The following is a 13,697-nucleotide window of genomic DNA, read 5'->3' as shown; positions in this document are numbered from 1 at the left end:
AAGCCACAAATACCCAAATAAAAGAACATGACTGGGCCTGCACGTTGGCATTTCATCAGCTTTCAGACATGAAGGTGCCTTGGGAATGAGCATTTTGGCTGTGAGGGTGGTTGTCTCCTCTACACAGCACCTTTGTCAGGTACAAAATGCACACAGATCCATTTCTGGATGGTTTCAGGGAGGAAATGTTTTGTGCTGAGTGCCAAAATGGTTCTTTTTTGTTTCTCTTCCATGTTTTGGGGTTGCATTCATTTTCTTTTTCCAGCAGACCTACTTTATTTTAGTCTGAAAGCTGTAGACATGTGAAGTCAGAAGAAAGTTCTCTAATACAGTACAATGATCCTTAAATGTTCACTAGCTGCTTATCTGAGCCTGATAATTAACTGGGAGCTGGTCTAGGAGGGTTGAAAAAGCCATAAGCAGAGAATAACCAAGCTCTCTCTCACCTATTTAAATACAAAGTTTTAAACTTAGAAATTGATTTATTCCCTTTACTTGCCAAAGAAAGAAGAAGGTTTCTGTTTAAGTGTTCAGAATTAACCTGTGGCTCCTTTCTGCCCATCCCTCCTTATTATCCATGGAGCCTCCTGGCTAATTTACATTGAAGAAGTAGTACCTACCTTAAATTCTTTGAAACTAAGGTTTAAATAGTTCAGAAGCATCCCTATAGGTCACCAAGAGAGATGTTGAGGTGCTGGAAGGTGTCCAGAGAAGGGTGGTGAAGCTGGTGAAAGGCCTGGAGCACAGCCCTGTGAGGAGAGGCTGAGGGAGCTGGGGGGGTGCAGCCTGCAGCAGAGGAGGCTCAGGGCAGAGCTCATTGCTGCCTGCAGCTGCCTGAAGGGAGGCTGTAGCCAGGTGGGGTTGGGCTCTTCTGCCAGGCAGCCAGCAACAGAGCAAGGGGAAACAATCTCAAGTTGTGGCAGGGGAGGTCTAGGCTGGATGTTAGGAGGAAGTTGTTGTCAGAGAGAGTGATTGGCATTGGAATGGGCTGCCCAGGGAGGTGGTGGAGTGGCTGTGGCTGGAGGCGTTGAAGCCAAGCCTGGCTGGGGCACTTAGTGCCATGGTCTAGATGACTGCACAGGGCTGGGTGCTAGGTTGGCCTGGATGATCTTAGAGGTCTCTTCCAACCTGGTTGATTCTATGATCCTATGAATGAATGATGCCTTCACATTACTCTGCCTAGATAATCCTCATGCCCCTGGAGAATTTAAGTCTCTTTCCAGAGCTAAATGGAAAGAACTAAGGTTTTTATTTCTAATGCCTACATAGCTTAGGCTCTACATAGCTGAGTGGTGTGGTGGGCTGGAAGGGCAAAATTCAAAAGGCATAATTGAGAGGAAGGTCAACAGCAGCAAATAGTTCAGACCAAACCTGCAAGAAGGTTCTCAAGCCCCAGTCTGCCGCTGGGACTCGCGGATCGCACAGCGCAAGGACAGAAGTGTGCTTAGGGCAGCCCTGGCGAGCAGTTCTGGTGGGTAACCAGCTCCTCTCCTTGCACACTCTTCAGAGAGTGATTGGCATTGGAATGGGCTGCCCAGGGAGGTGGTGGAGTCTCTGTGGCTGGAGGTGTTGAAGCCAAGCCTGGCTGGGGCACTTAGTGCCATGGTCTGGTTGGTTGGGCAGGGCTGGGTGCTAGGTTGGGCTGGCTGAGCTTGGAGCTCTCTTCCAACCTGCTTGGTTCTGTGATTCACACAGGAACGGTGGTGGCCGCAGTGGGATGTTCTGTGCCATTGGCATCGTGGTGGAGATGGTGAAGAGGCAGAACGTGGTGGACGTGTTCCATGCCGTGAAGACTTTGCGGAACAGCAAACCCAACATGGTAGAAACTCCGGTAAGCAGCAGCTGCTCGGGGGGGCTGCCAGCAGCTGTGGAGCCAGGGGCTCTGGGGGCCTGCCAGCAGCTGTGGAGCCAGGGGCTCTGGGGGCCTGCCAGCAGCTGTGGAGCCAGGGGCTCTGGGGGGCTGCCAGCAGCTGTGGAGCCAGGGGCTCTCTTGGCTGAGCTGCATTCTCACTGCTCTGCTCAGAAAACTGACTTTGGACCACAAGAAGAAAGGGATGTGGGGATTTGGTCTTGGGCTCCCCTTGTAGTGAGATGCTGAAGGGAATGGGAATGGAACATCTCTCTTATGAGGAGAGCCTGAGGGAGCTGGGGCTTGGAGCATGGGGAAGAGGAGACTGAGAGGTGACCTCATCGCTGTTTATAAAGAGGTAAACTGACTTTGGACCACAAGAAGAAAGGGATGTGGGGATTTGGTCTTGGGCTCCCCTTGTAGTAAGATGCTGAAGGGAATGGGAATGGAACATCTCTCTTATGAGGAGAGCCTGAGGGAGCTGGGGCTTGGAGCCTGGGGAAGAGGAGGCTGAGAGGTGACCTCATCGCTGTTTATGAAGAGGTAAAGGGTGAGTGCCAGAGGCTGGAGCCAGGCTCTGCTGGGTGATGCCCAATAACAGCACAAGGGCAGTGGTGGAAGCTGAGGCAGAGGAGGTTCCATGTGAAACTGAGGAAGAGTTTTTTCCCTATGAGGGTGACAGAGCCCTGGCACAGGCTGCCCAGGGGGGTTGTGGCTGCTCCCTCCCTGGAGGTATTCAAGCCGAGGCTGGATGAGGCCTTGAGTGCCCTGTTCTAATGGGAGCTGTCCCTGCCTATGGCAGGGGGTTGGAACTGGCTGAGCTTTGAGGTCCCTTCCAACCTAAACCAGTCTATGATTCTGTAAGTTCTGCCTCAACAGGAGGAGAAACTTCTTTGTTGTGAGGGTGACAGAGCCCTGGCACAGGCTGCCCAGGGAGGCTGTGGAGTCTCCCTCTCTGGAAATATTCAAGACCTGCCTGGATGTGTTGCTGTGTGACCTGCCCTGGGTGACCTGCTCTGGCAGAGGTTGGGCTGAATGAGCTTTGGAGGTCCCTTCCAGCCCTGACATTCTGTGGTTTTGTGGTGTGAGCATGAGAATGACAAACTTGCATGCTGTGGTGGAAATCTGTCACGTGTACACACAGGCCAGCATCCTGAGAGGCCAGGCTAAGCATTTACACTGCTTTGGCAGTGGTACCAGCATGCTTTTCACAAGAAACATTCTCATTTAACAGGGTGCACTTTCATCTCCTGAAATAACCTGGTCTGTTTGAAGAGAGTCATGGGATCGTAGAATTGTTGCCCTTGGAAAAGCCCTCAAAGACCACAGAGTCCAACCAGCAACCCACCACCATCCTGGCCATTCAACCATGTCCTAAAGTGCCATGGTCACACACTGCTGCAATATCTCTAGGGGTGGTGACTCCACTACCTCCCTGGGCAGCCTGTTCCAATCCCTGACCACTCTTGCAGCATGTTTTCTAATCTCCAACTTCACTCTCCCCTGGCACAATTTCAGGCCATTGCCTCTGGTTCCTCTGTCACCAGACAGGAGGGATAAGAGCCCAACCCCCATCTCACTGCAGTCTCCTTGCACAGAGAGCATTGAGGTCTCCCCTCAGCCTCCTCTTCTGCACGCTAAGCAGTATCACAGTATCATCAGGATTGGAAGAGACCTCACAGATCATCAAGTCCAACCCTTTAGCACAGAGCTCAAGGCCAGACCATGGCACCAAGTGCCACGTCCAGTCCTGCCTTGAACAGCTCCAGGGACGGCGACTCCACCACCTCCCCGGGCAGCCCATTCCAGTGTCCAATGACTCTCTCAGGGAAGAACTTTCTCCTCACCTCCAGCCTAAATCTCCCCTGGCACAGCCTGAGGCTGTGTCCTCTTGTTCTGGTGCTGGCCACCTGAGAGAAGAGAGCAACCTCCTCCTGGCCACAACCTCCCCTCAGGTAGTTGCAGACAGCAATGAGGTCTGCCCTGAGCCTCCTCTTCTCCAGGCTAACCAATCCCAGCTCCCTCAGCCTCTCCTCCTAGGGCTGTGCTCAAGGCCTCTCCCCAGCCTCGTTGCCCTTCTCTGGACATGCTCAAGCATCTCAATGTCCCTCCTAAACTGGGGGGCCCAGAACTGAACACAGCACTCAAGGTGTGGTCTGAGCAGTGCAGAGTACAGGGGCAGAATGACCTCCCTGCTCCTGCTGGCCACACCATTCCTGATGCAGGCCAGGATGCCACTGGCTCTCTTGGCCACCTGGGCACACTGCTGGCTCATGTTCAGGCAGGTATCAATCAGCACCCCCAGATCCCTCTCTGTCTGGCTGCTCTCAGCCACTCTGACCCCAGCCTGTATCTCTGCATGGGGTTGCTGTGGCCAAAGTGCAGCACCCTGCACTTGGAGCTATTGAAGCCATCCCCTTGGACTCTGCCCGTCTGTGCAGGCGGCCAAGGTCCTGCTGCAGAGCCCTTCTGCCCTCCAACCCAGCCACATCTGCCCCCAGCTTGGTGTCATCTGCACACTTGCTGATGACTGACTCCATGCCCCCATCCAGATCATCTACGAAGATGTTAAAGAGGATGGGGCCCAGCACTGATCCCTGAGGGACACCACCCAGCACAGAGTATTGCCATCCAAGCCATGGGCTGACAGCTTAGCCAGCAGTTTGCTGTGGGGGACAGTGTCAAAGGCCTTGCTGAAGTCCAGACAGAGCACATACACAGGCCTCCCCACATCCACCAAGCAGTCACCTGATCATAGAAGGAGATCAGGTTAGAAAGGCAGGATCTGCCCTTCATAAACCCATGCTGGCTGGACCTGAGCCCTTTGCCATCCCTCAGGTGCGCTCTTATCACCCCCAAGATAACCTGCTCCATCAGTTTCCCTGGCACTGAGGTCAGGCTGAGTTCCCTCAGCTGCTCCATCCCAGCCTTGTTCTCCCGACCCTTCAGGAGCTTTGTTACCCTTCTCCTGTCCTGCTCCATCACTCAATGTCCTTGGAGTGAAGTTGCAGTCTGCTGTGCTCACATAAACTGTCAGGAAATTGTGCAGAGCAGGGCAGGTCTTCTTCACAATGGTAAGGTGTCAAGTCCAGATTAGCAGCTGGAGCTGTGAGCATTTTGCTTCTTTGCAGGCTGTAGTTAAAAGGCACTGAGAGTTGGTGCTGAGTGCTGAGTTATAAAATGGGCTTGATCTGAAAGGTCTTTTCCAATTGAAACAATCCTGTGGCTCTTTGAATAATGGTGATGCTTGATACTCAGGTTGGCAGTAGCCAGAATGATACCTTGGGACTTGAAAAACAAAGGCTTGGATCTAGCAAGTTTGAATAACAACCTTGCAGTACCTGAAGGGGACTACAGGAAGGTTGGAGACTGTTTGCAAAGGTCTGCAGTGGCAGCATGAGGGCAATGGCTTCAAACTAAAGCAGAGCAGATTTAGATTGGGTGTTAGGGACAGGTTCTGCACCAGGAGGGTGGTGGAACACTGCACCAGATTTCCCAGAGAGGTATTTGAGGCCCCATCCCTGGAGATACTCAAGGTGAGGCTTGACAAGGCTCTGGGCAACCTGATCTAGTTGAGGATGTCCCTGCTGAGTGCAGGGGGTTGGATTAGATGACCTTTGGAGTTCTCTTCCAACCTGAACCATTCTGTGATCCTATGAAACAAAGACAGAGGATGGTCAGGCCACACCTTCAGTGCTGTGTCCAGTTCTGGGCCCTCAATTGAAGAGAGATGTTGAGGTGCTGGAAGGTGTCCAGAGAAGGGCAGCAAGGCTGGGGAGGGGCTGGAGCACAGCCCTGTGAGGAGAGGCTGAGGGAGCTGGGGGTGTGCAGCCTGCAGAAGAGGAAACGCAGAGGTGACCTCATTGCTGTCTGCAACTACCTGAAGGGAGGTTGTGCCCAAGTGGGGGTTGGTCTCTTCTGCCAGGCAACCACCAATAGAACAAGGGGACACAGTCTCAAGCTGTGCCAGGGCAGGTTCAGGCTGGATGTTAGGAGGAAGTTGTTGTCAGAGAGAGTGATTGGCATTGGAATGGGCTGCCCAGGGAGGTGGTGGAGGCACCGTCCCTGGAGGTCTTCAAGAAAAGCCTGGATGAGGCACTTAGTGCCATGGTCTGATTGAGTGGATAGGGCTGGGTGCTAGGTTGGACTGGATGATCTTGGAGGTCTCTTCCAACCTGCTTGATTCTATGATTCTATGATTCTATGATAAAAGACCTTCCAGGATCATCAGAGCCAACTGGTAACCTAAGTAATAAACATGAGGAGTGGTAAACTGATGTCAGCAATGTGAGCCTGGGTGAGCAAAACCACAGGACTAAATACTTGTGTGTACATTGCCAGAACTCAAACCCAGCTCTCTCCTCAGGTGAGTGTTTGGGTGCACAGTTTGAGTGCTTGTCCTGCAGTCACAAACACTGAACGTTGTAGGAAGTCCTCACAAAAATTCTCCCAACTGGATTGCTTTTGCTTCCTGTAGGTGACTGGGAAAGAGGGTTAGGAACAGAGCTGCCATTCTCTCACACTGACAGTGTCCCTTTGCAGCCAGATGGCTGCCTACAGCATGAAAACCAGAGATGCCAGCTGAAATTAAAAGTGTTGTAGTGAAAATTGCTTCTGACCTCCTGAACCTGCACAGTGAGCAAAATGGTTGGAGCTGCCTCTTCCCATTTTGCCCTTTTGTGCCAGGTGCCAGTGACTGCTTGGTATCAAGGAGCTGTTGTGATTGCTTGGGCTTGATTCTGAGCACAAATCCAGGCTGGGTGAGGAGTAGCTCAAGAGCAGGCTTGGGGAAAAGGGTTTGGGGATGTCAGTTGGTGCCAAACTCCCCAGGAGCCAGCACTGGCCGCTGGCTGCAGCCAGAGCAGGGAGTGCAGAGGCACAGGGAGGGGATTCTGCCCCTCTGCTCTGCTCTGCTCTGCTCAGACCTCACCTGCAGCACTGCCTCCAGCTCTGGGGCCCCTAGCATAAGAGGGAAATGGAGCTTCTAGAGTAGGTCCAGGGAAGGCTACAAAGATGATCACAGGCTGAAGAACCTCCCCTGTGGGGACAGGCTGAGAGAGTTGGGGCTCTTCAGCCTGGAGGAGAAAAGGCTCCAGGGAGACCTTAGAGCAGCATTCCAGTACCTGAAGGGGCTACAGGAGAGCTGGGGAAGAACTTTTCACAAGGGGTTGTAGTGTCAAGGGGCAATGGCTTTGAGCTGGAAGAGAGCAGATTTAGACTGGAAATGAGGTAGAAATTCTTTAGAGTGAGGGTGGTGAGGCACTGGCATAGGTTGCCCAGGGAGGTTGTGGTTGCCCCCTCCCTAAAGGTGTTCAAGGCCAGGCTGAATGAGGCCTTGAGCAACCTGAGCTGGTGGCTGGTATCCCTACCCATGGTAGGGGGGTTGGAATTGGATGATCTTTAAAGTCCTTTCCAACCCAACCCATCCTGAGAATTCTTCACCACTTGCAGCACTTGCCACCTCAGCCATCAAGGTGATGGTAGCTAACAGAGCTCCCTGTGCAGCAGCAGCAGCAGCAGCTCTAAGCTGTGTCTTTGTTTGCCATAAGTAGTTTGCTGTGCCATAAACCTGAGCCACAACACAGAGCATTGCTGCCTGGATTTCAGTTCACTGCTGTGAAGAAAAGAGGTCAGATCACATGGAAAATGACTTGTGTCACTGTAAAGGGAGGCCAAGGTAGATTGTGTGTGTTTCTGATAAGTGGTCTGTAAGCTTATCTTTCCTTTCAAAGCAGTCCTGAATCCCAGCATAGCTTTAACCTCCAGTTGCTGAATTTTCATAGCTTGGTGTTTCTGTGCACAGCTGAAAGGGTTTTTATTCACAGCTCTTGAGCAGCAGCAGCAGAGTCAGTAGTTAGAAAACAAACCAGGAAGAACAATCTCTAACCCTGTCAGGTGCCCTACATTCAGCAACATGATCAGATAACAGGAGGAGGAGTGCAGCAAAGCCTTGAAGGTAGCCCCACCAGTTCCTGCTCAGGATCACACCAGCTGCCTCTGCAAACTGATTAATCACAGAGGCACCTTTGTTTGCTTAGGTCATGAGGACAGCAGAGGTGGGAGTCATTGCCTTGGTTTCCTCTCACAGAATTCATCAGGTTGGAAGGGACCCTCAAGGTCATCCTGCCTGAAGTCCCTGCAGTCAGCAGACATCCCCAGTTAGATCAGGTCACTCAGAGTCTCATCAGGGCTGACCTTTGATGTCTCCAGCGTTGGGCCAGCAGCTGCATCCCCGGGCACCTGTTCCAGTATTTCACCACTCTCAGAGTACAGAGCTTTCTCCTACTGCCCAGCCTAAGTCTCCCCTGCTTCAGTTTCAAACCATTGCCCTTCATCCCATCACTCCAAGCCCTTCTGTAAAGTCCCTCCTGAGCCTTCCTGTACTTAAGGTACTGGGAGGCTGCTCTAAGGTCTCCCCAGAGCCTTCCCTGCTCTAGACTGAACAGCCCAAGCTCTCTCATCCTGTCCTCACAGGAGAGGCACTCCAGCCCTTGTGATCCTTGGGGTCCTGCTCTGGGCCCACTCCATCAGGTCCATGTCCTTCCTATGTTGAGGGCCCCATAGCTGGACACAGCAGTGCAGGTGAGGTCTCAGCAGAGCAGAGAGGCAGGATCCCCTCTCTCCATCTCTGGCCTCGCTGCTTTGGATGCAGCCCAGGCTGCCACTGCCCATTGCTGGCTCCTGTCCAGCTTCTCACCCACCAGCATCCCCAAGTCGTTTTCTGCAGGGTTACTCCCAACCTCATTATCCCCCAGCCTGGATTGATACCAAGGATTGCTCTGACCCAGGTGCAGGACCTTGCACTTCACCTCACTGAACCTCGTTAACTTCTCATCTCACCTTTCCAGCCTGCCCAGATCCCTGTGGATGGCATTTCAGGCACACCACTTAGCTTGGTGTCCCCTGCAAACTTATTGAGGGTCCAAGTATCAACTCTGAACAGCAGCCTTGTTAAGGAGAAACACCAACTATGGTGGCATTTGGGGCTTTAACTTCTCCTTTAAATGTGCAGCTGCTAACCTGATGCCAACACGAGTGTGCCAAGGGCTGTGGGCCCTGAGCAGCCTTATGTCACCTCTGGGTGTTCCCATGCCATTCCCATGCTGCCCAAGCAGCAGGCACTGGGCAACTGCTCAGCATCAGCTAACTGAAGCAGAAATGTATCAGAATGGAGCTGCAAGAGTGCTCTGACTGATAGGAGAGCTTCTCATGTTTGACAGAGCAGCTCAGAGCAGCAGATCATTGCACTTCAGGGTCAGGCTCCATCCCAGCTCACTGGTTAAGGTGAGTTTTCAAAGCAAAGCTGGTGAAATACTTATAAAGCAGGGGGGGGAATAAATAAAGCAAAGAACCCCCAGGCAGATGAGAGAAACCACAAGCACGTCAGGCTTGAAGCTCAGATTGCAGAGCAGCTAGCAGAGCCTGTTGTTGTTTGCAGGTCCTGCTGCCACACGGTTCAGCATTTCCAAGCAAAGCAGTTCACAGATCACAGGCTCACAGATGTCAGGGGTAGGAAGGGACCCAAAGAGATCATCAAGTCCAACCCCTCTGGCACAGCAGGACCATACAATCTAGCTCAGGGCACAGAATCACAGAATTAACCAGGTTGGAAAAAACCTCCAGGATCATCAAGTCCAAGCTATCACCCAGCCCTTCTAATTAACTAAAGCCTGGTACTAATTACCTCATCCAGCCTCGTCTTGGACACCTCCGGGGATGGTGACTCCAGCACCTCCTTGGGCAGCCCATTAAGGCCACAGAGGAATGCAGCCAGGCAGGCCTTGAAAGGCTGACTCCACAGCCTCTCTGGGCAGCCTGTGCCAGGGCTCTGGGACCCTTCCAGTCAAGAAGTTCCCCCTTGTGTTGAGCTGGAACCTCCTGTGCTGCAGCTTCCATCCATTGCTGCTTGTCCTATGCCAGGGAGCAGTGAGCAGAGCCTGTCCCCCACCTCCTGACCCCCAGCCCTCAACTATTAATAGACATTTATGAAATCCCCTCTCAGTCTTCTCTTCTCCAGACTAAAAAGCCCCAAGTCCCTCAGCCTCTATGATCTTAATGCATTAGAACCTTCACTTAACTCCTTCTCTCTTCCTCTTTCCATCCCCTTCAAGGAGCAGTACCGCTTCTGCTACGACGTCGCACTGGAGTACTTGGAATCCTCTTAGCTGGAACAGCTGTGACCAACTTCACCAAACAGCTGAGTCTTGCACGTGCTGTTTTGACAACAGTCCTTGATCCTGTGAAGAAAGATTTTAGGGGAAGAGAGAAAAGGGGGGGGGCAGGGGTTGGGAGGGGTTTGAAATTTTAAATGCAAAGTATTTTTCTTATGAAGTTGTGTACCTTAAATAAAAGAACTCAATCCCTTTCTATGCTTGTATACCAGTATCAGCATTTAGTGCCACAGCAACACTTGACTGATGCATGAAGAGCAGAGCCAGAAGAGATTTGGGCAAACCAGGACTTCTCCCTGCCTGCAGGCACAGCCCTCTCTGCATCACTGCACAGCACCCAGCTGTTGCATGGATCGATATTTTTCCCCCATCCAATCTCATTTTTTCTCTTCTCTATTTTTTTTCTTTTCCTCTTTATTTTTTTACATTTGGGGTTGGTTTTTTTCCCCCTCCTCTCCAAGCTTTTCATCCGTTGTTGGAAGTACAACAGCAGAGCAAAACTGCAAGTGAGGTTCATTCTTTGTTTCCAGTGTTGCATATATATATATATATATATATATACTATACAGTCAAAAGGAACCTGGCTTGTTTTGTTTCAATGTGCAATGATGGCTGGATCACATCAAAGATCTTTCTAAAGAAAACTTAACCCAGAAGCCAAAGACTCAAGTGTAAATATGTCTATATGGAGAAAGCACATGTATTTATTGTTTACTTGCATTCCTTTTTTGGATGGCTGAAGAAAACTAAAGCAAAAAAAAAGAAGAATCATCTTTGGGTTTGTTTTTTTTCCTTGAACAAAAAAAAATAGAAGTTGGTTTGGTTGTTTGGTTGTTTGGGTTGTTGTTTTTTTTTTTCTCTGGGCTGAAATCAAGTGTAAGCAATTTTTTGTAGTTCATTTTCTTTTGTATGTTTCAGTGTAAGTAGAAGACAAAACCTTTTTATGCATTGGTAGAATGAGAGGGGTTTTTTTGGTTGTGTTTCATGCTTGTGGTTCCAGTCCCATGCAAAACAACTCCTGTTGTAGAGAAGGGTCTTGAGCTACAGACCCCAAACTGTTTCTTTTTCACAGTCACATTATTTACTGATCAAAACCCATGAAGCTATGTGAGGAACCACTGCTTGTGATTCCAGTCCCATGTAAAACAACTCCTGTTGTAGAGAAGGGTCTTGAGCTACAGACCCCAAACTGTTTCTTTTTCACAGTCACATTATTTACTGATCAAAACCCATGAAGCTATGTGAGGAACCACTGCTTGTGATTCCAGTCCCATGTAAAACAACTCCTGTTGTAGAGAAGGGTCTTGAGCTACAGACCCCAAACTGTTTCTTTTTCACAGTCACATTATTTACTGATCAAAACCCATGAAGCTATGTGAGGAACCACTGCTTGTGATTCCAGTCCCATGTAAAACAACTCCTGTTGTAGAGAAGGGTCTTGAGCTACAGACCCCAAACTGTTTCTTTTTCAGTCACATTCATTATGTACTGATCAAAACCCACAAAGCTATGTAAGGAACCACTGCTTGTGTTTCCAGTCCCATGTAAACCAACTCCTGTTGTAGAGAAGGGTCTTGAGCTACAGACCCCAAACTGTTTCTTTTTCACAGTCACATTCATTATGTACTGATCAAAACCCATGAAGCTATGTGAGGAACCACTGCTTGTGTTTCCAGTCCCATGCAAAACAACTCCTGTTGTAGAGAAGGGTCTTGAGCTACAGACCCCAAACTGTTTCTTTTTCACAGTCACATTCATTATGTACTGATCAAAACCCATGAAGCTATGTGAGGAACCACTGCTTGTGGTTCCAGTCCCATGCAAAACAACTCCTGTTGTAGAGAAGGGTCTTGAGCTACAGACCCCAAACTGTTTCTTTTTCAGTCACATTCATTATGTACTGAACAAAACCCACGAAGCTATGTGAGGAACCACTGCTTGTGGTTCTAGTCCCATGCAAAACAACTCCTGTTGTAGAGAAGGGTCTTGAGCTACAGACCCCAAACTGGTTCTTTTTCACACTCACATTATTTACTGATCAAAACCCACGAAGCTATGTGAGGAACCACTGCTTGTGATTCCAGTCCCATGTAAAACAACTCCTATTGTAGAGAAGGGTCTTGAGCTGCAGACCCCAAACTGGTTCTTTTTCACAGTCACATTATTTACTGATCAAAACCCATGAAGCTATGTGAGGAACCACTGCTTGTGTTTCCAGTCCCATGTAAACCAACTCCTGTTGTAGAGAAGGGTCTTGAGCTGCAGACCCCAAACTGTTTCTTTTTCACAGTCACATTATTTACTGATCAAAACCCATGAAGCTATGTGAGGAACCACTCCTTGTGGTTCCAGTCCCATGTAACACAACTCCTGTTGTAGAGAAGGGTCTTGAGCTGCAGACCCCAAACTGTTTCTTTTTCAGTCACATTCATTATGTACTGATCAAAACCCATGAAGCTATGTGAGGAACCACTGCTTGTGGTTCTAGTCCCATGTAAAACAACTCCTGTTGTAGAGAAGGGTCTTGAGCTGCAGACCCCAAACTGGTTCTTTTTCACAGTCACATTATGTACTGATCAAAACCCACGAAGCTATGTGAGGAACCACTGCTTGTGATTCCAGTCCCATGTAAACCAACTCCTGTTGTAGAGAAGGGTCTTGAGCTGCAGACCCCAAACTGTTTCTTTTTCACAGTCACATTATTTACTGATCAAAACCCATGAAGCTATGTGAGGAACCACTGCTTGTGTTTCCAGTCCCATGTAAACCAACTCCTGTTGTAGAGAAGGGTCTTGAGCTGCAGACCCCAAACTGTTTCTTTTTCACAGTCACATTCATTATGTACTGATGAAAAAAAGCTATGTAAGAAAGGACACACATCAAAAATGGCCTTGGCTGTGGCTTGCACAATACCCTAAGGGCATTTTTAAGCACCATTAAAGGCATGAGGGAAGCCAGATGCCTTCAACCAAGCACAGGAGAACTGCCTGGCCAAGAGGTGGCTCTGCACATATGCCCTTCAGGGTACATTAAAACAAAACACCACACACACACAAAAAAAAGGCTTTGTGGAGCAAACTGTAAAGTTTAAGCAATGTTTCTTTTGATGTTTACAGACCTGTAAGCTTTGCTTCTGAGAAAGCAGGATTTGAATAAACCAATGGCAGAGTCTGAGTAGAGTTTGTAGTGTACAGAATAATCACTGTGCTTTGGCTTTAACTTGTGTCCATTTCTTCATCAGGTTCCCAAGCCTTGACCAGCTGCAATGGTTCCAGTCTCTTGTTGGTCTTCTTTTCTTCTTTTTCTTTCTTTTCTTTTTGGGTTTGTTTGGTTTTTTTTTTTTTTTTAGAGCTGACAGTAAAATGATAAGGTGCTTATAAATAATCTGTAAAGTAAGAGTGAATTAAACTTTTATTTAAAGATGACTTTAGATTATTTGCTGTTTTGCTACCCTCTCGCTTAACTGCCCTTGTCCAGCAGGCTGAGGTGTGGTTGGATGAGGAAAGGTTGAGAGCCCTGGGGCTGGTTAGTCTGGAGAGGAGAAGACTGCCCAATGAAGCCCCACCTGGAATGTTGCATCCAGTTCTGAGCTCCCCAGTTCAAGAAGGGCTGGGACCTACTGGATAGAGTCCAGGATGCTGAAGGGAATGCTGCACTGCCTGATGAGGAGAGGCTGA

At 49.6% G+C, this 13,697-nt stretch overlaps 1 protein-coding gene across 10 annotated transcripts in view; it reads left to right on the top strand.

Annotated features, from left to right (window-relative positions):
- PTPRK (protein tyrosine phosphatase receptor type K) overlaps positions 1 to 13,445 on the top strand; it is a 609,180-nt gene extending 595,735 nt beyond the window's left edge. For all 10 annotated transcript variants that reach the window (XM_064170307.1, XM_064170306.1, XM_064170297.1 and 7 more), the window contains 2 exons: positions 1,696 to 1,831; positions 9,961 to 13,445. In XM_064170307.1, the coding sequence (XP_064026377.1) occupies positions 1,696 to 1,831; positions 9,961 to 10,014 (190 nt within the window). In that variant the 3' untranslated portion in view covers positions 10,015 to 13,445. The remainder of the gene's footprint in view (positions 1 to 1,695; positions 1,832 to 9,960) is intronic.
- Positions 13,446 to 13,697: the final 252 nt, after the last annotated feature.

Source organism: Pogoniulus pusillus, chromosome 33 (genome assembly GCF_015220805.1).
Source record: "Pogoniulus pusillus isolate bPogPus1 chromosome 33, bPogPus1.pri, whole genome shotgun sequence".
NCBI lineage: Eukaryota > Metazoa > Chordata > Aves > Piciformes > Lybiidae > Pogoniulus > Pogoniulus pusillus.
Note: the sequence above shows the minus strand (reverse complement) of the source record. Positions and strands in the feature narration are given on the sequence as shown.